The following is a 24,372-nucleotide window of genomic DNA, read 5'->3' as shown; positions in this document are numbered from 1 at the left end:
TTTAGCCAATCTTTCTGGAGAAGGTGAAAATGCTAAACAGAGGAAAATAAAGGGGTTTCATTCCATGCAGCCAGGAGTTTGACAATGGCTCAGATTTCAGAAATGTGACAAACCATGGTCACTTGGCCACAAAGCCTGTTTTCTGTGGTTTCAGATTTACTCATCTGTGAAACATGGGACTTCCTAGCCATTGAAAAGGAACAAAACAGGTGATCCCCGAAAGAATGAGTTGCTGATTCAGAAGCTGAAGAAAGAAAGGACTGTGTAGTTGTTGGCTCCCTCTCCTTCCGCATTTCTGGCCTCAGTTCTCTTCTCCCGCGAGTAAGACTCAAAGCCCGTCCAGCCTGCTCTGCAGTTTGGACAATTTACGGGGAAATTCCTCTAAAGGGCGAATCAGATCCGCTTAGAGGAGCGTGAGTTCCTGCAGGCACAATACCCTCTGAGTTTTCTCTCTAGCAGCACAGTTTGAGGCGTGGCCTCGATGTTGACCGCATATTTAGAATGTCAGCCCACGTGGGAATGATTCCTTCCAGTTAGCATGATCCCACGTTGAAGAGTTTAACTTGGATTCTGTTTCTCTCGTTTCATTTCTCTTCCCTTTGTCCTACTTTCCCCTGTGGCTGAGAGATATTTTTTCCACTTCATTTTGCAGACATGTGAGGCATCTCACGCCCCCATTTCCCCCACCCCATACTTCCACACATCTGGAAGAGCAATGTTCACATCTGGAGGCCATTCTCATTTGGAAGATTTCTTTTGACATTCTTTTCTTTGAAATTCAATCCATGTAACCTCCTGTTCAAAAGGGCCTCTGAACTACTGGAATCATTTGCAGAGGCTCAGGAAAAAGTCCTTAGTTTTATCCCTATGTGGTGGAATTTATGAGTCAACCCAAACCCAGCATTTTGTTTCTGATTGCTTTTTCTTTTCATAGTAATTATTTTTCTGAGGTTCATGTTGAAAAGGACTGGAAGTCCTAACCTAAGTCACATGCAAAAGGAAGATGGAAAGTGAGATATTCAGCAATCACAATGGTGAGTCTGGTTCCTAGCTCTGTGAACTTGAACTAGATAGTCATTTCCTCATCAACAAAATTGGGGTTCAGTGTTTAAAACTTGATTAATACCCCCTGCTTTGTTATCTCATAAGATTATGCCAGGATAAGGTGAGATAGCACATCTGTGCATGCCTGGTCTCACCCTGGGTAAGATAAGGATGAAGGAGAAAGGGGAAGAGGCTCCCATCCAGCTGAGACAGTGTCTGCATTTGCACCCCTCTCCCCCCCCTCCCCACCCCCACCCCTCCACCCCCTCCACCGCAACACTGTGGATCTGTGATGCACCACTGGGCAGGGGAGAGGCAGAAATCTCTGGAACATGAAAGTCCTGCATTCAGCCACATGCTCTCATTCTAACCAAGTAGAGTGTAGAGTATTTAATTGGTGATTCTCGAACTTAATGTGCATAAAAAGTACCTGGCCATTCTGACAAAATGCAAGTTCTGGTTCAGCAGGTCTAGGGTGGGACTGAGGTTTGCAGTTTTAACAAACTCCCATGCTATACTTAAGCTATTTGTCCCTAGATCATATGTTGAGCCACGTGATACAGGGAAGTAGATCTCCAGCCCAAATATTCAACCTCGACAAGCAAGAGAATTTGTCATGTTGGCAGTGTCAAATCTAAATATCAAGAAGTCAGTCTTCCAAAGGAGAGGCATAGAAGGAAAGGAGATCCACATTCCTAAAATGCACAAAGACTTGTTCAGCTCAACTTTGACCCTCTCCTGCCAGGAGGCAGGAGCCACGTGGCCTTTTGGATGTGAAGGGAAAACTAACTGCCCTACTTCACCCCATTCCCTGCCCTCAAGTATTTCCCCTCAGAGTTAGGTTTACGCCTAGTAGAGAGAATGCCACAGCTATGGATGGCTGCCTTTGACCTTTAGCAAGTTGCCCATTCCCAGCCAGGAGGCTGCTACAAGAGGAAGAAACACCAATGCTTTTTCAGCTGGGCATCGCCAGCCAGCTTCTCTTGCCCCTGAGCTATGTTGCCTGGCAACCAGAGGGCAGGAGAAAGGCAGGGATGGAAGTAGGTAAGAAGGCAGGGAGAAAATGATGGGAACAGGAGCAACCGGGCTAAAAGCCATCTGAGGGCTCCTGGTCACACAGACACACACCCAACAGGGTAGAAAGTTAACAAGCCTCAGAGGGAGGACACCAGTGGGTGTGAACCTAGAGAGCAGAAGGCCAGAAGTTTATATTCATTTTTTCCATTATATTATTTTTAAAATACGTACTAATAATAAAAGGAGGAGAAAAATAATCCTACTTCTTCGATGAACTGGCAAGGCAGAGGGAAAAATTGAAAGAGTCTTTATGAAAACCAAGGGAATCATTAAAGGGTGTGTAGGGGGGTGGGGAGAAGTTGGTAAAAATCCTGTACGAAAAGCTAAAACATGTCTTGAAAAATGGCCAGAAAATAGTTTATAGTAAGCTCTAAAAAGCTGAAATGAGACACCGCCCAGGTGTGGGCTCCTAGTGGCTCCCGAATGAGGCAGGGAAGGGTGATGCCACGTGGCCCACTCGTTGCCACCCACCTGCCACCCCATCAGTGTGTCACTGGGAAGGGGCCACCCCAGCCAACAGGAGGGTGTGGGACAACAGACAGCCATTCAGGGAGACAGCTAAAGTGTCAAGAAGATTTTTTTATTACAGCCACAGTTCTGGAACTTCAGTTTCCTTAAAGGTTGAAAGCCTTAATTCAGGCCTGTAAGAGTCTCTTAAATTGTTGAACTGCCTCTGCTCTGGCCTTCCTGCTTCCTGTCATTCCCACACTTGCAACCTTACTCCAAACTGCCATAGGGATGAGCCTTCTAAAACACAGGTGGAACCACACTGCTCAAAATCTTTCATAGTGTCCCATGGCCAACAAAGAAAATTCCAAATTTCTTAGCATGGCATTTGATGCTTTCCACAGTCTTGCCCTGATCCACTGTTTCAGAGTCATCTACAGTGACTCCTACCAACCCCCAACCACCCTATGGTCAAGTCATCTAAACCATACTGTTCTCCACCAACCCATGAACTTTTTCCCTTCCATGCCTTTGCATATTGTTATAATTGCTCATGTGGTTTATCTTCCAAATAAGCCCTATTTTCCATTTTAAAAGTACACAGAAATAGCATTACAATTTTTTCAAAGTAATACCTTCACATAATTTAATTTTTTAAAAGGTGAGGAAGACTTAACATGCAAAGAAGCCATCTCTTGCCTTCCTCTTCCTCCTGCTCATGCCCTCTCCCTCAACTAAATCACCTTTCAGTCTAAATTTTCTCTCCTGGTGGTTACCTTCATTTCTCTAGGAACTATTTCTTGATTTCTCTAAAGTTATTTGTTAATTTAGCAATTTTACATAGCCTTTTTTTGCATTCTGACTCTAATTAATGAGTGCTTTGCACACATGGAACGTACTGCTGTTTTCATTTTCCCAGTGGAAACATTTCACTTTAAGATAAGTTACAAGAAAAAAAACAACATATGATAAGGAGTAAGAGTTCAGGCTACTTACCACTGTGTGATCTCAGTCCATTGAACTAACTTTTCTGTGCTTATGATGTCTTCATAGATGGTGGAGGATACAAATTAGTGTTTTCTTCAGCTGTAAAATCTGTACTGGTCTCTCACTAGACCTGCAGCAAAACTGTATCTCTCTTCACTACTGTTCGAGGTTGGAGATACTGCCTCCAGATCCTACATCTCCCTCTAGTTTGCTTTTTACACCCTCATCTTGCAGGAGTGTGTTCTCAAATGACCTTCTTAAAAAGATGTGTAGACCTGAAACTAATATAATATTGTATGTCAACTATAATTGAAAAAATGTGTTAATTATTTTTTAAACGTATAGAAGTAAGCATCGCACCTGTCTGCAAATGTCTTTTCTTCTGCCTTTAAAATTCACAATTACTTTTGCTAGTTATACAATCCTAGTGGAAAGTCACTTTATGCATTCATTTGTTGCTTCTTGCCCTGACTGGGGATCAAACCCACAACCTTTAACCAATTGAGCTACTGGGCCATCCTGGATTATTCTAAGTGTTATTTTTTTATTGATCATTTCATAATATCTTTTTCTTTTATTTTTCCTCTACTTTTATCCTCCAACTTTTTAATTAGATTTTTCTTCTTATTTAATTTATGTAGAGTCTTTATAAATATCTCTAGAGGATACAAATTCACTTCATTCAAGCTCCGTATTTACCCAGATTATCTCTTGTATTCCTTTTGGTCATTTCTCTATTTCCCAGTGTTTCTTTTTCATATATCATAATTCTCTCAAATACCTACTCACTGAGGGGATTGGCAAAACTGACCATTAATTCAGTGTACATCAGCAGGCATGGTTGACTATTGGGCTCCATTTCAGGCTAAGTAGAAATGGACCCAGATGTGGCATTAGCTCCCACACCACTAGTAAGAGCAGCTTGTTCAATTTCTTTAGAGAGGAACAATCCTTCCACCATGACCTCTGGGTGAAGAAGTAAGGGGCTTTCCACTGTATCTCCCGCTTGTCCACCATCAAATCTACAGTTCTTAGTACTGAGCCCTTCTAGAATTCTTCAAGAAAAATCGCCATGGACAACTGCCTGCAGAGTGTCTGTCTTCACAGCACCTTCCTCTGTGTACCTCACTTCATCTGCCCTCAGTCCTCCTCCTGCTTCCTGTAATCCACATATCACACCATCGTTTATCCTCTGCAGACCTTCCTCACATTCTCTTCATTGTTGAAGTTTGTACCAATTTTCATTCCTTTGGTGTCATGCCATGAGGGCTCAAAAGAAAATAAATGTGTGTTCCAAGAAACCAAAAACAAAAATGACGATTCTAAAAGTTTCCAGAGAAGGTGTAGATCCCCTGAAAAAGAACAGGAGTTCTTAATATCAACAATGGATGCTGGACAAGAGAATAACTCTTTCACTATTGAAAGACAAGAACCTTCACCCTAGAACTTTGACACTGATTAAACTATCTTTGAAATCTGGGGCAATAATGACATCGCAGGACCTATAAACCTCTTTTAATAGTCTCTTGGAAGAAATACTCCAGTAAGAAGAGAAATAAATACAAGAGAACACTATAGGACTTGTGTGCATTGAGAATAAATAAATAAAAACTATATACATTTTAATCTTTTTCTAAAAAATGAAGGTTAAAAATGGAATAGAAAAGTAGGCTTCTGGAGAAGTAGGCAACATGCATAAATGGGAGGATTCATACCTAGACACATTATAATGAAGTGTCAAAATTGGCAAAGAATACATTTAAAGCCTTGCATAGATAAATAACCATTATCAAAATTAAAATGGCAATCACTTTATGAGATGAATAAGTATGACCTGGATTCCAAACTGGATAAGAACAACACACACAAAAATTATAGTATCTACATACATAGATATTATTGTGTCTCACATATACAAGAAACTCTTACAAATCAACATGAAAAAGACTGGAAACCCAAAAGAAAAGTGAACAAAACATGGAATACACAATTTAGGAAATGGATACCAAGTATGAGATGAGATATGTATTTCTAAGAAGATCAGGAAATCAGAGAAATACAAATTTTGAAACAGTGACTTACTACTTTATATACATCCAATACACAATGATTAGAAAGCTGAGTAATACCAAGTGATGAAGAAGATTCAAGGAAATAAGACTTATGCATGTATTTCTGGAGCAGCCTTAAACTGGCACAGCATCTCTAGAAAGCAACCGGGAGGGTATTGAGTAAAAATTAAATATTCATATACTTTATGCCAGTAATCCCCCATGTTGGGTCTGTGCTCAGAGAGGCTCTTACAGAGGTCCATGGAGCACAAATATGAGAGTACTTGTCCTAGCATTTGAGACTATCATATGTGAGTCAGTGACTGGCAGCTGGAAGGGTGGGGAAGTGAGGAAGGGGGAAGAAGCAAAATAGGAGTGAAGGTCAGGGGTGAAAGGGAAAAACAAATAACCAAAATAAAACCAGAATGCAACCTTGCACAGCCTATTAATGAACTGAGGAATGTGTTTAACTCAGCTCTCTGCATCTGTCATTCCACAAACCGAAAATCATTGCGTATAAGTAGCTATTTATCACCTGGTATCCTTTTGTGGGTCAAGCACTCTGGGTAGAAAAATAAATGAGCAACTGCCGCCAGGGTGCTTCACTTGCTTTGATCAAAGAGGTAAGCTGTGCAGTGGACATGACCTTCCAACACTCCCCCGCCCCTCATCCCTCCGTTCATCTGGTCTAGTTGAAAACAAGAGAGAAGGCCTCACCCTCTATAAACAAACCCCTCCCTGGCCCTCAGTAATCTCCAGGCTTAGTGTTTCCCACCCAAATCTCATTTCCCTCCGCAGAACTCTTGTGGAGCAGGTTGCTCAACCCCTAAGCAATCCTGCCCACTTCACCTGGAGTCACATTGAAGCAGTGTTGACATTTGTCCCTTGTACTCCCCAAAGCGTCAATGCAGCCATCTCCTGGGTCTGGAGCTCTTGTGGAGAAGAAGGGCAAGATGGAGGCAAGATCCTGTGTCTTCTGGGGGGAAAGAAATTATTTTTACAGCAATTACTTCTGCACCCTTCTAGATAGTCAATCTGAACATCTGGACAAAGAAACCCCACTTCCACAAATAAGGACCAGAATGGGTTTGTTGAAGCAACACAGAAATAGAGAGAAAGCAGCACCAAGATGAACTCTTAAGAGCTGGTAAAGTGACAAGAGACTGATCTTTTCCCCACGGGGATATTGCTGGCATCTTTTTTCTTCCACATATGCCTGCATCAGCCTTCTCTTTAGAACCAAACCTCAGTTTTTCTCTTTTCCCTAGATTCCTATTCCATAGATCAGTGATGGCGAACCTTTTGAGCTCGGCATGTCAGCATTTTGAAAAACCCTAACTTAACTCTGGTGCCGTGTCACATATAGAAATTTTTTGATATTTACAACCATGGTAAAACAAAGACTTATATTTTTGATATTTATTTTATATATTTAAATGCCATTTAACAAAGAAAAATCAACCAAAAAATGAGTTCGCATGTCACCTCTGACACATGTGTCATAGGTTCGCCATCACTGCCATAGATTCTGCCTCAGCTGGTTTCCTGGTTCAGATACCACTGCACCCTCCTCCGCACCTCTTTCAACCCATCTGGCATGGGGGCCTTCAATTTTGACTTCTCCAGACCACAAAATGGTTTTGAATCCTGTTCAGCTTGCTTTGTTTTCCTCAGCCACCAAAGAGCTGGGCAGTCAGCTATCCTCATAAAGTTTACCCTGTGGACAAAGCGGCGTCCTGAGACTTTATCAAGAAAAACTACAGAAATGAAAGTTATAGGCCCTGCCCTTAAAGGAATGTGTCTGTGGGTCACCTGTTAAACATAAGTCATTATTCTTGGCACTTTTATAGAGTACACTTATAGTACATTTCTTTCTTTATCTTCACAATGACCTCAGCAGTTAAAGCCCCATTTTCTGTTTTCCAAATGAGTAAACGGAGCCTCTCAGACATGGAAGATGTGCCTCAAGTAACAGCTGGTATGTGACAAGACCAGCGCTTCTGACCCCAAGCCCAGGCACTTTTCACAATACCGGCGTTGCATTCAAAAGAATCTGTCCTGCTTGGAAATACAGAGCCCTTGGCCTTGAAATAGACTCAAAGTATTTTCAAAAGAACATGTTAGCAAGAACAAAGGCACGATTAAATGAACTCTGAGCTGGTATGTTCTGGTCTCTTCATGGAAAGGAGGGGTTCAACAGCGAACACTTTCTAAAGGGAGACACCTTGGAAATCCAGTTGAAAGAACAGAGGGCGGTAGATTGTCCAGGAAGAGAAAATAAAGTTGGAACAAGCATCTTCTCTTGAGGTTACTCAGACATTCCTACTGTCATGGAATGGATTTCCTATTCTGTCTCCCAGAGAAAGAGGAGTCGTGATGAAATGTGGCAGGGTGGACTCAGGTTAGACGGCACAAAAAATGTCTCTGGCAATGAGGGAGTTAAATACCAAACTATTTCATTAAAGGAAGTGGTGAAATGTAGATTTTTTTTTCCCCCCTCAGATGGTTTTAGCTTACTCCTGTTGGAGACGGGAGGTGGAATACATGAGCTCTGGAAACCTCCTCGGAAAATGGCAGTTCTGCAGCTGTAAGATAACTTTACTGTGCACACATAAAAAAGGGTTCAGGGCAACCCGGATAATGACAAACTATTACTCAACCCCAGGCCCTCCCAGAGAGCTCCCTCAGAAGTTTTTCTCACCTTTCCTCCCTGGTTCCCATACTCCAACAAGCATGAACCAGAAAGGGCCTGAGTCACCAGGGCACGTGACTGAAAGTGCACAGGGGCCCCTCCACACTTGGCACGGCCACATGAAACCAAAGTCACCGTGCCCTGCAAGCTGAGGAGCACCAGGCAGTTACAGGTTTGTGTCAGAAATCATCCCAGGGCTTCCTTCCCGCCACTCGAGCTTTAGAGAAAATTCTTGCCCGTGATTCACTTCCAAGGCACAATGGCCTGGCTATAAGACCACTTGCTGGCCCTGTAAGTTATCATGTTCACATCTGGGGTGTGCCAGAGGCTGCTGACCCAGGATCCCCGAGGGAAATCCCAGCACCACTCCCTATGTTAGCCATCCTTCACTGATTTTTCACAGAAGAGGACGTTTGCAGTGGCTTCTTCCCTGCTCTCTGGCTGCTGTACATGAATGTGTCAGTCAGTTAGTCAGTTGAATAGTTGGATAGTTAGTTGGTTAATTGGTTAGTCAGTCAGTCAGTCAGTTTTGCAAATAGCACCAGGGCAAAACACACCTCCGAGAAAACGATGTTGTTCATAGATCCATTAATGGTTTCACTGCCCCTGCGGGAAATCAGAAAAGGCCTTGAACAGGAAGTTCACACAAATAAACGTCTCTTCCTGCTGCAATGATTTCCATTCTCCCAGAAACTAAGTTTAATCAGACCTTAGGAATCACCTAGCAACCTCATCGTCTTCCAGGAAAGGAAACCCGAGCCCAGAGAGATGAAGCGACGCGCCCAGGGTCATACAGCTGGTCAGTGCCCTTCACCTGGGAGGGGACCAGCACGCATCCACGGCAGGAGGGGGAAATAGGCCATTTCTTTTTTGTGTTTCAAGTAATGGGGTTTGTCTAAGATTGACAAGTATAGTTTTAGACATTTCTCCCTCCTGTCCGTGTCCCAATCACCAACATCACCACACACACGCACCCACACACATGTGAATTGTCTGCTCTACTGCTTCTAAGAACTCACTAAGACTTTGATTTCCATCACAATATTTTAAATTTATAGGCACCATCAATTCCTTTAGCAGAACTGGGACTGGCTTCCTGACCCACAGGAGGTGACTGACTATCTGTAAGCTCAGGCTGCATGGCAAATACAGGTATGTTTCCATCCAGGTTTGTCATCTACTTTTCCCCCCATTCTTCCCTCCCAATTCCCAGAACCCACCTCTTCAACACCAAAATGGATCAGACAATTGTAAAAAATGTGGGTGGTTGAAAGAATTGGGGTTTTCAAATTAAAAGGCCAAGATATGCATTAGTGTCATGGCCTCACTCAAGACATTTAATGATTGGCATCTTTAAATTGGGGACAGTAATGCCATGGTGCCATGAGAATGAAATTAGATCATATTTTGGGAAAGCCCTTTTGGAATTGTTGAGAGGAAATGTACGGGATGTTCATGACTGCCTCCAAGCTGCCCTATGCTTGACCATGTTGTAGAGTTCACAGCCCAAAGGAAGGGTGTTGGCAGCTGGGCTGGGCCAGAGGCAGGGCTAGAGATTAGAAATGTGGTGTTCTCCACCTGTGTACACAGGAAAGAGCCTCTTTCCACAGTCCTCAGAGGGGCCACGGCTAGGGCAAGCTGTGGCTAGGGCCAGCTGTGAGTATCATCCCAGAATGCACTGCTACTGCTGGTCCAGGTCAGCCCCCAAAGCTGCCTTTTTTCTTCTTCTTTTTTTTTTTTCTTTCTTTTTTTTCTTTCTGTTTTTGGTTCTCATGGTTTCTGGAGCATTTTAAAGAGGCTTATCACTACTGGCCTGGCAGACAGACAACTTGCTTTAGGGCAACAACTCATTTTTTCCCCAGTCTGAGCTTGTACAAGTAGAGAATATTGGGGATGTGGACACCTAGAGTAATTCACTATTACCCCATGTCTTTCAAGCACTGTTTTCCCTTCCCAGTCCAATAGCTTTAGCAGTCTTGACAAAAAATGATAATCTCCTATCTGACTAAGACGAATGCCTGACCTTCCTTCTCCATCTCAGAAGACTTTGTTCCTTCCAGAAAGAGCATCCTCTTTTACTCAAGGTAACCAGCCTCGCCAACTATTTCATCACTTCTTCCTGAGCCCTCCTCCTTGGGTAAGCATGGCCGCCTCTATCCAGCAGCCACTTCTCTCCACAGATGTTTTTTCCTCTGTCTATGAGCACGTGGAGACTTCTAATCATTTGAAAAATGTTCCTTAACATTTGTTTCACTATTTACAATCCTATTTTTATGTTCTTTCCCTTGTCACACTTCTTATCTATACGAGCAGTCTCTTTTCCTGAAAACAGTGTTTTTCCCCACCTCATGCTTTCTAGAAACTTTACTTCCAAAGGTCATCAAGGAAATGTCTAAAGATCAATGACTAGTTTTCTCTGCTCATTCTTCCTCTCCAGCATTTGTGTTCAGTGGAGTTCGCTCTTCCACGGTATCTGTGGCAGCACACACCCTCATATGTCTGTTTTTCTGCCTGCTCCCATGTCCTCTTTGTCAACTCTTTCCTGTGTCCTTAATGCAGACATTTGTCAAGATTCAGTTCCTGGGGCCTCTGCTCTTCTATTTATTTTCTTTCCCTTGTTAATTTCATTTTGAAAATGTCTCCAACATCTATATCTCTATATATGACTACTCCTACCCCAAAATGCCTATTAGATGTTGTCTTCCTCAGGGTCTTCTTGGTGATTTGATATAACTAAAATTAAATCCATCATCTCTCTGGCTTCTGCATTTCTGTTAGCAATTCAACTTCTCTCTTTACTAGTCATTTAGGGGCTAGACTTAAAAACCATTACTAATCCCTCTAGTTCTCTCATCCCCATATGTTGTCAACCACCAAGTCTAGTCAGTTCTTTCTAAAACCTTTTCACCCCCAGGGAGAGACTGTGGTGAAGCAGAGGCAGCTCAGGCTCTGATGAGCCAGGAAAGAGGCCCCGTGTCCCCCTGGGCGTCAGGTGACAGGGCCTCCCACAGTGACTCGGTACTGACCCTTGCCCTGCACATCCAGATCCGCCCCGTAGTCCCAGAGCACTGGCTCCACCAGCTGCGGCACCCTGGAAGCTGCGGGCGAGAGGCTGTGAGTGCCCAGCCGGCGGAACGCCCCGGCCCCCACTGCTTGCATGAAAAGGGGACACACACCATCTTTTCTACACGCTCCACACTGCACTGCTCATGGTGGAAATGCCACGCCAGGAGCCAGCCAGCCCTGGGACGGCCCGGCCCCAGGAGCCCCGGCCCAGCCCCGCGGCCCAGCACTCCCCTGGGGCACCAGGCCCAGGCGCAACAGGAACGTGCGCTAATTGGATTTAATTGTAACAAACCCGAGTTCAAACCCAGGAGGCCACGTGTGGGTGCTGGCTCAGCCATGCGGAAGGTAGGCCTCCACGTGGGCACCGGGGCACCGTCCCGGCTCTGGCCAGAGCTGTGAGTGACCACACCAACCTCCTGTCTCTGCCCAAAGCCTCAGGCCAGGACCTCACCAGCGTCTGTGCAGGGCAGGGCGGGGAGGCCGAGCGGGCAGAGGGCCAGAGGGCGGGAAGCAGGGCTCCCTGTGGCCCAGCCGCCCACCCCCCGATGGCCAGGGCCCCGGGCCTCATGGCCGCCCCAGGTCGGACCCAGCGCTCCCATCCTCCTGCCAGGCTCTAAGGTGCCTTCCAGAGGGAGGGCGTTTCCGTGTGAGGACATTTAAACCGTGGCTGACGGGACTGTGGATGGCAAAGCTCCGCTGCATTTGAACTCAGTCCCCTGAGCAGACGGGGCTCAGCAGCAGCCGGCGCCTCCTCTCCTGGACGCGCCGCTGACCTGATAGCTGGTCCTCGGGGATGTCCCGAAGCATGTCGTCCCACACCAGTGGCATCGTGGCTGGGTGCCGGGCCCGCACGTGGCTGGCCACGGCCCTCATGTGGGACAGACACAGCGTGGCCGTGGTGTTCTGCTCCTGCTGCAGCCACTGCCTCGAGGCCTCGCCCTCCCCGAGGTAATAGACCTAGAGGAGGGAAGACAGGCCCGTTGGCCTCCAACCCGCCCGGGAGCACCCAGGGCCGGGGCACAGGCACGGGAGGCAGCGGCAGTGGAGGGCGACCTGCCTCTTCGCCGAGACCTGAACTCCTCCTCGAGGGTCCCTTCCACGGCAGCTCGAGGGGAAGAAGCAGATGTCCACCACGCCTGCCCTCTCTGTCGTTGGCGTGTGGGCGCGTGGGCTGTTTTTCCCCCGAGGTGGGGGGTGGCCTTGATATGACGACACGGGAGCCTGTGGACCTGGGGGCAGAGACCTGACGCAGCACCCACCTCGTCGCAGCCGATGTGGAGCCACCGGGCTCCCGGGTGCAGCTCCAGCACCTGATCGACCATGGCTCCCACCAGTGCCAGCGACTCCACCTCCTGCGGGTTCAGGGTGTTGGGGAAAAGCGCCACTTCTCGGAGGTGGGCGAGAGCCTCATGCTTCAGCACAAACTTCAGGAGGGGACGTGAGGGGGATGCTGGTCACACTGGGAGAGAAGCTCACGCCTGGACCGGACAGGCCTCCTCTGGGTTCAAACTTCGGATAGCGGCTGGAGGTCCCTGCCCAGCAGGTCTGACCCTCAGCCGGGCACACCTGTCCACAGGGGCTTCTGAGAGCCTGTCCCTGCAGCGCCCGCTGCTTCCAGCCGATGAGCCCCCGACCCCCACACCTGGGTGCAGGCGACGCCCCGTCAGGCCCACTTACCTCCATGTGCCCGAACGTCTGCACCAAGGGGACCACCCCTAGCTCGTTCGCGGCAGCCAGACGCAGGACCTCCGTGACCTCACTGGGGCTGCGAGACAGGGTCCCAGCTCCACTCACACTCCCCAGGCCTCCTCGCCAGCGTCTGGGACTCTCCCGAGGAAGCTACGCGGCTAACACCGAAAAGCTCCACAATATTCTGGGGTTTCAGAGACGCTCCTGCTCTAGGACTTGGGCCGTCACGGCCTCAAGTGACATTTGCTGTTTACCAGCTATTCTCACCCAAACCCCAGGACGCTGGAGTCCCTGTACCAGAAACTGCCACTCGAGGAGTCATGGCAGTGCAGGTCGGCAGGTGGGCCAAGGGCAAATTCCCCGGGGGCGTTAGTGCAGCCGTGATCTAAAAATGGCTTCTACGTTATTAAAGGGTTCAGAGAAATGTTAAATAAATAAATAAATAAATAAATAAATAAATAAATAAATAAATAAAACCTTTTCAATCTCCTTTCCTTCTTACTCATTTTATCCCTATTGACTTAATGCTCACGAGTTCAGATAATTTATTCTTTTAATCATTCATTTAACAAATGTGTATTGAGTGCCTATTCTGCACTAGGCTTTGTGTTAGAGCTAGGTAAGCAAAAACAAATTCAGACTGCCTGTCTTCCAGCAATGGACTTTATAAAGTATATAAGGTGCACAAGATAATACTAATGAGTATACTAGTATAACTACAAATTGAAATGAGTATTCCGAAAAAGAACACACTTCGGGTTGAAACAATAAGTATGAGTAGAAGTTGACTAGAAAAATGGACATGGCATGCTGACAGAAGAAAGAAAGTTACTGACAGAATAATTTATTCAAAGACTCCTGCATTAGAAGGAACATAGTAAGTTCAAGAAACTGAGAACTCAGTGAGGCTGGAGCTGAGAGGGCAAGGGGTAAATGAGGCTAGAGAAGAAAGAAGGGAAAGACATGTCAAGCCTGGTCAACCAGGGTAAGTTATTTGGTTGGACTCCATCCTAAGATTGATTGGGAACAAATGAAGAATTTACTACTAGTCACTTTAACACAGCAATGGTCTCCTGCTTGAGATCCTGGATTGCCCTACTCCAGTCTGTGCTGCATGTCATCACAAGAGTTTTCATAAGATAATCTTCCAACCTATCTAGTCCTACTTCCCAAGACCAGCTTACAAAACTTGTACATTACAGCCAACTGGTCTACTTTTTGACTCTGGGCTTTCCTGACTCTGTGCTTTTGTTCACCTCCCTCATCTCTGCTTTAATTACCATCTATTATTCCTCTCTACCTCATGACTACCCACCATTGGAGGGATCATTTAAATACATTGTTTTCTGGAAACCAGAAATATCCTGATCATCCTAACTTATAATGGCTCTCCATGTGCTCAGCAACCTTGATACTTGCCACTTACACATTACAATAGCCTGGGCTTTAGAGCTAGAAAGTCTTGGTTTAGAACACATCGGTTAATTCTCAAAGCCTCAGATATCTATAAATGGATAAAAACTTTGTATGTATAGGGTTAGTGGGAAATTAAATTAGAGTACATTTATAAAGTATCTGAAAGAGTAATTGTCACATAGAAAACATTGAATACTTATTATTCACTGTTAGCTTAACATATTTTTCTTGGTAGTAATGTTGGCAAGAGTATGATTCTATGAACACTCATATGCTGCTGGTAAGAGTATAAATTACTACTAATATTCAGAGAAAACTATTTGGCAGGTTAAACAAAAAATTGTCCATAATTTTTTACATTGTAATTATACTTCTAGGTATCTATCAGAAACCAAACAGGAATGTAATAAAAATTTGTGTTCAGAGATGTTATTTGTTGCATTGTTTACAATAGAAATACACACACATAAACATCCAAAATAAGGGAATGAGTCAATAAAGTGTAAATTATAATTTATCTGTGAGATGGACAGACTTCCACATAGTCATTCATTTACAATGATGTTTATAAAGAATTTTTAAAGCTTTTATAAAATAACTGCGATGTAGGATTAAGTGGCAATATAGGGTATTGATGTGTTTTATATTGTTACCCAGCTATGGAAATGTACATAGGGGTCCTCATTATCCACATATTTATTATCTAAGTCTCAAGAGTTGCAAAATTTAATGAGTTGAGAGGGAGTTTGGAGAGCTGCACAAATTACATGCAAGGTCTCTAGAAAATAAGGATCTGGAGAGTTAGATCAATGAAAAATTGAAGAGAAAGTTAATGTGGATGACAAGATGGGCCATACAAAAGAGAATGATCTGACTAGTAAAGTATTCTGAGAGGCTATTGAGGAAATTGATGAACTCTTCAAACGTTTTTACAAAATTGGACTGCTTTATGATTGTGTTACAAAGTAATCCAGTGTGAAGTGATGTAGTATTAAACTACATTTTTAAAGTACCTCCTGACCCCTTTTCCCATCATTTTGATTGATATTTTCTTCTAAGAATTGCTGTATAATTGCAAGTATAACCTAAATTGTATTTAAAAGGCTTATAACAAGATTATTTATGTATTTTATTACATTATCAAGATTAAAATTATAATTAATCTTTTAAAGGACTGTTAAAAGGCAAACTGAGGCATATTAAAATTTTTAAGAGTGTATTTGAGCTACAATTGATTCAAGTCAAGCAGCGCCAAACTTGAAGTAGTCGGGAGCACCCCAGGGATAGGAGTCAGGGGAAAGACTTCTATAGATAGAAGCAAAGCAAGCAAATTATTTAATTGGCTATAGCTTAAAGCCTAATTGACTGTCTGTGATTAGCTGTCCTTAGTGTTTTGATTGCTAACCTTGAGGCATTTACAGGCTTAGATTTTGGTTTGCTTTCGTAGGCTTCCATGGTATTAGAGCCATTTCAGTCTCATGGCCTCCTTGTTTAGTTAATTTAACACCACTTATGAACTTTGATTCCCATTTTCATTAATTAACTTTAGATAATTCTTGGTTAACAAAGATTTCCTGATTATTATGCATAGAAAATTAAATGTAGAAAGGTAATGTCCAATAAAAACATAATGTGGCTCAGTTGTGTAATTTATGTGAAATTAATTGAATAATATGTTGTATTTAACACAATTATCCAAAATATAATAATCTCAAGATGAAATCAATATAAAAATTATCAATGGGATTTTTTTTATTAAATCTCCAAAATCCAAGTGTATATTTGACACAGTAGATCTTGATTTGAGCTAACCATATTTTAAGCATTATATAGCTCAGGTCTAGAAGAAAATGTATCAAAGTGTTTTTCAAAATATACACAAAATGGTTATGTCTAAACAGTAGAGGGATTTGATGTGAGAAATTACTTTCATAATTTAAACTTTTTTAACTTTGGCACTTAAGTATCCCATATTTTTAGCTTTCTTTTTTCACTTATTAAGGGTAATATTTTTCTATATCTCTCACTTATGGCTTAGGTATTTAAATAATACATTTTTTTCCTACTTCTCATGATGTCCTTTGCTAGTTGCATTTCATTTCCTGCTTTAGCTTTTCTGATTTTCTCTGCAAATTATTTCCACTTTTTCCATCCTTTTCACAGGTAACCTGGTGAACTTCCACTTCTGAGATCATTTTAAAGGAACCTGGCCCAGCCAAGTTAATTTCTTTCTATACTTCCCGGCTTTCTCATGGATCAAGATCATTTTTTCTTGTTATTATGAAACAAGTAATTTTCTTAGACTTCTTTGTCTAAAAAAAAACAAAAAAAAAAAAAAACCTTCCCAGGGAATTCTTTGAGTTATTGGAATTCACTTAGTTGATTTCCATTCTTTTTCTCCTACAAGTTCCTCTTTTTTGTCCTTTAGAATCATACATTTTAGAACATATAAATATATTGTCACTTTCAATCGAGTTGCTAAATTTAAACTCTTAAATATTTACTCCCTGAATATAAGTATCACATCCCAAGTTCTGTTTTCAACCCAGTGATTTGATTTCTCCACCATTTGGCCATAAAGGGCTATTTCTCCTAAATGAGCTGGAGAACTTACTTTGCATCACTTCCATGTTGTTTCCTTTCAAAAAGGATATACACTGAAATTGTTAGGCTTCTCTTTTGCATTCTGTATTTGAAAAGCTTTGGGTAACTTGTTCAAAGAAAATATGGAGCTTGGTCAAGAGATTGTGTACCATTTTCTTGAGGTTTTCTGATGTCCTTAAGTCACTGAGAAAAGAATTGTCAATATATGTATGAGCTAAATAATTTTGAAATTGTTGCTGTCTATTATTAGGTAACTGGTACTCATTACTGTTAAGACATTGTACATTCAGAAAGCAGAAGAGTTCATTTAAATAATATAGAATTGAACAGAAAGGAAAAAAAGTAATAGAGGTGGTGTGGGTGGGTACTCAAGTAGTAGCTAATTGAATACTAACAGCTTCCCAAAGTGATCCAGACACTAATGTACAGATGCTGAAATCTAACTCCCTGAACATCTGCTCAAGAACCCTCACAGGCCACCCACAGAAAACAACAGGGTTGTTTTCTCCTCTCCCCAGGGATGGGAGTGGAGGACTATGGATAATAGCTTCTTAATGCAGGAAGTGAAAAATAAAATAGAATAAACAGTTGGATTTGGGGTGGAATCAATTAATGATAATTTACATTTGATATGCATTGTGGGTAGAAGTGATGAAAAACAGATCAAGTGAGATTATTTGGGGGAGGCTCGGTATTTGTTTATATTCTGCCCTTCTCTGTGTAGGACAGCAGAGACTAGAAGGCACTCTCAAATGGTAGCAGTCTATATACACAAATGTATAGAAGGAAGTAAGAAAGAAAAGAAAAAAAGAGGGGGGGAGGAAGGGAGGCACAAAGGGAGGAACTTCAGTAAAGTGTATTTCATTTGTAGAATAGGTTTCCTGGAAGGTGTGGGGAGACAAAATATTGGTTACCATTTGATTAAATTAAAAAAACATTTATTGTTTACTTGCTCTGTGCTAAATTGTGCTAGGTGCTAAGGAGTATCACAAGATAACCAGGGAGTTAGATCTCTGCATAAGGTGGAACCATGTGCTCCCTCCCATCACCACATGCCCACAGAGGTTGGTCCAGTTTTTAACCCCATCACAAGCTAGGAATCCAAACAAGGATGGAGCCCAAACCAATTCCAGGACCACTCTGAGCAAGACCAAGTTGGAGGAGCCTCAGATAGTAGGAATAATTCCAAAATTTATCTGGGGCTGGCAGAGGTGCCCTTAATCTTGAGTTATTGCCAGTTCATCTATAAGAGGTCTCTGGCCATTTCCAGGATTCCCTCTGTCCTCTCATTAACTTCTCAACAGGCTCTATTGGGGCTCCTAGGAATGATGCAAACCAGAACAGATGTTCAAGAATGTATAAAGTGTTATTTAGGTGGGTCACTTTAGCAGGTCATTCTCTTTTCCCCAAGAAAGAACAGTAGTGCTGTGGGTTCAGGGAAACCCTAGTATCTGGGGCTGAAGACAGGAGAAGGAAGGGGGTCAGGAGAAAGCCCAGAGAAACAGGATTGAAGAGCCAGTTACTAGTTGCATGCTACTGAAGGAATCGTTCAACCTTTCCTGTCTCTTGTTTTCTCAGCCTTCAAATGATGGTAACATGATGTATGTCATGGGGTCACACTGATGAATCAATGAGATAAGATACCTGAACATTCTGGAAATGTCTAACACAGATATCCTATCTAATAAAAGAGAAACATGGTAATTAGCCGTACATCCGCTACCCTTCCCATTGGCTAATCAGGGCGATATGCAAATTAACTGCCAGCCAAGATGGCGGCCGGAAGCCAGGCAGCTTGAAGCGAACATAAGGCTTGCTTGCTTCAGTGACAGAGGACTCGAACGTTCCCCGCCTGCCGCTGCCGGCCTCTGAGCTTGCAGTTTGAAACATTGTTACAAATATAGAAGCTAAACAAAACCCCAGAAACCTGCTTTCAGCCAGCTGGGATCTCAGAGCTGGAGTTGAAACAGTGTTTCAATTATAGAACCCAAACAAACCAGATACCTGCTTTCAGCAGCGGAGGCCTAAGAGCTGGAGCCAAGCCTCAGAGCTAAAGCTGGCCCAGAATAAAAAAGAAAGAAAAAAGAAAAAAAGGAGCAGTTGGGAGCTTCAGTCACCCGCCAGCCTGAAAATAGCCCTCAGCCCCTCACACAGGCTGGCCAGGCACCCCAGTGGGGACCCCCACCCTGATCCAGGACACCCTTCAGGGCAAACCAGCCGGCCCCCACCCATGCACCATGCCTCTATCCTATATAGTAAAAGGGTAATATGCCTCCCAGCACCAGGATCAGCAGAGCCATGAGGCCTCCCGGCACCGGGATCAGTGTGACAGGGGGCAGCGCCCAAACCCCCTGATCGCCCTGCGGCTCTGTGTGTGACAGGGGGCGGGTCCACAACCTCCCTATCTGCCCTGCTCTGTTCGTGACAAGGGAAGGTGTCTCAACCCCCTGATCAGCCCTGCTCTGTGCCTGATAGGGGGGAGCTCCCCAACCCCCTGATCGCCCTGCGGCTGTGTGTGTGACAGGGTGCGGCACCCCAACCCCCCCCCCATGGGCCCTGCTCTGTGTGTGACGGGGTAGAGCCATAACCTCCCCATCGGCCCTGCCCTGAGTGTGACAGGGTGTGGCGCCCCAACCCCCTGATCCGCCCTGCTCTGTGTGTGACAGGGCGGTGCCCCAACTCCCCTATCGGCCCTACTCTGTGAGTGACAGGGGGGAGCTCCTCAACCCCCTGATCAGCCCTGCTCTGTGCATGACAGGGGGGAGCTCCCCAACCCCCCTGATGGGCCCTGCTCTGTGAGTGACAGGGGCAGTGCCCCAACCCCCTGATTGGCCCTGCTCTGTGCATGACAGGGGGTGGTGCCGCAACCTCCCCATCGACCCTGCCTTGAGTGTGACAGGGGGTGGCACCCCAACTCCCCAATCAGCCCTGCTCTGAGCCCGACCAGGGGCTGCATTTAGGGATTGGGCCTGCCCTCTGCCACCCGGGAGCAGGCCTAAGCCAGCAGGTTGTTATCTCCCGAGGGGTCCCAGACTGTGAGAGGGCACAGGCTGGGCTGAGGGACCCCCCCTCCCCACCGAGTGCACAAATTTTTGTGCACCAGTCCTCTAGTCTTATATAATAAAGGGCTAATATGCAAATTGACTAAACAGTGGAACAACCGGTTGCTGTGACATGCACTGACCACCAGGAGCAGACGTTCAACACAGGAGCTGCCCGCTGGTGGTCAGTGCGTTGCCACAGGGGGAGCACCGCTCAGCCACAAACCGGGCTGATCCTGGAAAGCACAGCAGTAGTGATGGGAGCCTCTCCCGCCTCCATGGCAGCTCTAAGGATGTCCATCTGTGGCTTAGGCCCTCTCCCCATGGTTGTATATCCCCAAGGGCTCCCAGACTGCTAAAGGGTGCAGGCCAGGCTGAGGGACCCCCCGTCCCCCCTGTGCACGAATGTTGTGCACTGGGCCTCTAGTTTATTAATATTTATGAAATTATAAAAGACTAGAGGCCCAGTGCACGAAATTCGTGCAAAGGGGGAGGGTCCCCTCAGCCTGGCCTGCACCTTCTCGCAACCTGGGATCCCACAGGTGATGTCCAACTGCCAGTTTAGGCCTGACCCCAACGGGATCCCTGTGGGATCAGGTCTAAACCAGCAGTCAGACATCCCTCTCTCAATCTGGGACCACTGGCTCCTAACTGCTCGCCTGCCTGTCTGCCTCATCACCCCTAACCCACTCTGCCTGCCTGCCTGATCACCCCTAACCACTCTGCCGGCCAGTCTGATTGCCCCTAACTGCTCACCTGCTTGCCTGATCACACCTAACCACTCTGCTTGCCTGCCTCATCACCCCTAACTGCTCACCTGCCTGCCTCATCACCCCTAGCCACTCTGCTTGCCTGCCTGATCGCCCCCTAATCACTCGTCTGCCTGCCGGATCACCCCTAACTGTCTCTGCCTCAGCCCCTGCCTCAGCAGCTTTGGCCAGAAGGACATCTGGAATGACATCTGGAAGGTCATTCAGCTGTCTGGTCTAATTAGCATATTACTCTTTTATTATTATAGATATCTAGATAAGTGAGACAATAGATTTCTTAGACAGCTGAGAGAGTAAGTGTAAGAGACTAGCTTTCTCCTAAGACAGCCTCTGGAGATAGAAAAGGAAACATCCAGGCCAATGATAGAAATTACCCACATAATTAAATTCTGATTTTTAACTGGAGAACCTGGGATTGTATTTTTTATAATTGCACTGAGCCTAAACTCTACATGCTGTCAGTGATAGAATCATAACCAAAGAACATCAGAAGGCAGACTAAAATTTGCTCTTGTCAAGGGCCTTAGAGGCTGGGGAGTGTTGTGTTCCAGAAACCATTCAAACACAGAGGGAGGAGCTGGCCGTTTGCAGCCATCTGGCTGCCGTTCCACCACACCCTCCTCTCCATCCTGTCTGAGACTGCACTCTGGGGCCTGCCTGAAGCTAGACCAGATTCCACATAAGTGGGCGTACAAAGTGCCTTTCCCTGGACAATCATCCAAGGACACTTAGTGTTTCTCCTTGGGTCTCAGTCCTGGGTTTCTTTTCCCTCAACTTTGTTAATTTTGTAATTTAGCTTTTTGCATCTTTTCAGACCATCTAATAAAGATGTAAGGAAACAAAGGCCAAATTGAAAAGCAGGGCTATAGAATTGAGCTAAATTAAAAATGGTCATTTGGTTCTCATCCCAGTAAATGCTAGAACTACCAGCTTATTCTCCCTTATATCTGTTTCCTCCTGTCAACTAAATGCCAACAAGAACACATCGTCTCAAAAACGTTAACTTCTATTTTACAGATAGTTGCAGAATTCCAGGCCACTATAAGAATTTTGAGCAACTAAAGCAAGAACCATTAATAAGCAAACTGTCATTAGCTTTGAACAATTAATCCAGATCAAAAATAAAATTATAATATTTAATATTTAAATAGCAGGTTAAAGTTTACAGAATGTTTTATGCCCATTTCCTCATTTGATAGTTCAACTCCCAAGATGACTCCAAATGATTCTACCCTCTGGTGTTCATGCCCTTTGGAAGCCACTCCCACATTGAATAGGGCTGACAGGTACAGCCAATAGAATATTGCAGAAATGATGGAGTGTGACCTCCATGCGACCCACATTGCAGCTTCCACCTTACTCTACTCCTGGGTCACTCTCTCTAGGAAAAGCCAGCTACCATCAGTGAAGACACTCAACAGCTGTGATGGTTAATTTCATGTTAACTTGACAAGGCTCTGTGGGATGCCCACATAGCTGGTAAAACATTACTTCTGGGTATGCCTGTAAGAGTGTCTCTGGAATAGATAAGCATTTGAATCGATAGACTGCGTAGAGAAGATTGCCCTTACCAACACAGGTGGACATCATCCAACTCACTGAGGGTCCGAAAAGAACAAAAAGGTAGAGGAAAGGCAAATCTGCTCTCTCTGCTTGAACTGAGACATCTACCTTCTTCTGCCTTTGGACATTGGCACTCTTGGTTTCGGGACTTTGGGGTTTAAACTGGCACTTACACACACCAATAACCTTTAGATTCTTAAGGCTTCAGACTCTAAATTATACCAGCAGCTACCCTGGTTCTCCAGCTTGCAGACAGCAGACCAGGGAATTACCTCGGGCTTCATAACTGCATGAGTCAATTCCTGTAATAAAATCAATATATCTGTGTGTCTCCATATATTCTATTTGTCTGCATAACACTGACTAATTTAGCAGCCCACACAATGAGGAGTGGAGGTCTCCTGACAACAGCCAGTAGCAACTTAGAAGTGGATCCTACAGTCCCTGTCAAGAATTCAGATCATTGCAGCTTCTCCCAACATCTTTATTTAAATGACAGGTTTCTTGAAATATAGTTAATGTCATTAATGTACATTAAAGTGTACAATTTTAGTATATTCACATATATGTGTAACCATCACCACAGTCTTTTAGAACATTTTCATCACCTCAAAAGAAATCCCGTATCTCTTAGTTATCTCCCTATTGTCCCATAGTCCCCAACCCTGAGCAACCACTAATCTACTTTCAGTTTCTACAATTTGCCTCTTCTGGACATTTTATTTAAATATAATCATATAATATGTGGTCTTTGGGGACTGGCTTCCTTCACCTAGCATAATGTTTTCAAAGTTTATTTATGTTGTGGCATATACCAGTACTTTATTCATTTTATAGATGCATTAAATTTCATTATGTGGATGTATCACATTTATCCATTCATCAGTTCATGGATATTTGGGTTGTTTTCAACTTTTTTCTATTATGAATAATACTGCCATAAATATTCATACACAGCTGTGTGTATAAATATACGTTTTCATTTCTCTTTGGTATATAACTAGGAGTGAAATTGTTGGGTTATATGATAACTCTATATTTAACCATTTGAGGAACTACCTGAGCGTTTTCTAAAGTTATTGCCCCATTTTATATTCCTACCAGCAGTAAATAAAGGTTCTGATTTCTCTACATGTTCACCAACACTTGTTATATCTGCCTTTTTTATTCTAACAATCCTAGTGGGTATGAAATGACAACTCATTGTGGTTCTGATTTGCATTTCTCTGATGACTCATGATGTTGAACATTTTTTTCATGTATTTAGTGGCCATTTGTATATCTTCTTTAAAAAAAAACATCTGTTTAGTTACTTGGCCCATTTTTCAATTGGGTTATTTGTCTCTTAATATTGAGTTGTAAGTTTTTATATATTCTAGATGTCTCTTAATGGATATATGATTTCCAAATATTTTCTTCCATAGGGGTTTACATTCTACTTTCTTGACAGTGTTTTTTGAAGCACAAAATAATTTCATTTTAATGAAGTTCAATTTTTAACTATTTTTTTTCTTTCATGTCTTGGGCTTTTGGTGTCATATCTAAAAATCCACTGTCAAATATTAGATCAGAAAGATTTACCTATGTTTACTTCTAAGAGTTTTACAGTTTTAAGCCTTTTAATTAAGTCTTTGTCTATTTTGAGTTAATTTTTGTATGTGATGTGAGATAACCCAACTTTATTCAGCACCATTTATTGGAAAGGCTATTCTATTCCCCATGGAAGGGTCTTGGCAAAACTCAATTTCCTACAGACACATGGATTTATTTCTGGACAGTCAGCTCTATTCCATTGATCTATATGTCTATCATTATGCCAGTATACATTGTCTTGATTACTATTGTTTTATAATAAGTTTTTGTTCATTTGTTTTTGTGGGGGGATTTTGTTAATCCTCACCAAGGTTATTTTTCTCCCATTGATT

At 43.8% G+C, this 24,372-nt stretch overlaps 1 protein-coding gene across 1 annotated transcript; it reads right to left on the bottom strand.

The window, feature by feature from the left end:
* Positions 1 to 11,229: 11,229 nt before the first annotated feature.
* Positions 11,230 to 13,443, bottom strand: LOC132227318 (hexosaminidase D-like). Its single transcript, XM_059682256.1, has 4 exons — positions 13,042 to 13,443; positions 12,624 to 12,788; positions 12,138 to 12,321; positions 11,230 to 11,396 (listed from the first exon to the last, which is right to left on the bottom strand). Exons 1-4 carry the CDS (start codon positions 13,045 to 13,047, stop codon positions 11,287 to 11,289), a joined length of 465 nt encoding a protein of 154 aa, XP_059538239.1. The 5' UTR covers positions 13,048 to 13,443; the 3' UTR covers positions 11,230 to 11,286.
* Positions 13,444 to 24,372: the final 10,929 nt, after the last annotated feature.

Source organism: Myotis daubentonii, chromosome 2 (genome assembly GCF_963259705.1).
Source record: "Myotis daubentonii chromosome 2, mMyoDau2.1, whole genome shotgun sequence".
Taxonomy (NCBI): Eukaryota; Metazoa; Chordata; class Mammalia; order Chiroptera; family Vespertilionidae; genus Myotis; species Myotis daubentonii.
The sequence above is the reverse complement of the archived record's forward strand: the minus strand, read 5'-3'. Positions and strand labels throughout refer to the sequence as shown.

Bases quoted from the DNA above. Each gene is read 5' to 3' on its own strand.
- LOC132227318 (XM_059682256.1), bottom strand. The intron at 12,322-12,623 runs GTGGGTGCTGCG...TCCCTCCTCTAG, and splicing joins TCCACATCGGCTGCGACGAG to GTCTATTACCTCGGGGAGGG. The intron at 11,397-12,137 runs GTCAGCGGCGCG...TCTCGCCCGCAG, and splicing joins CCCCGAGGACCAGCTATCAG to CTTCCAGGGTGCCGCAGCTG.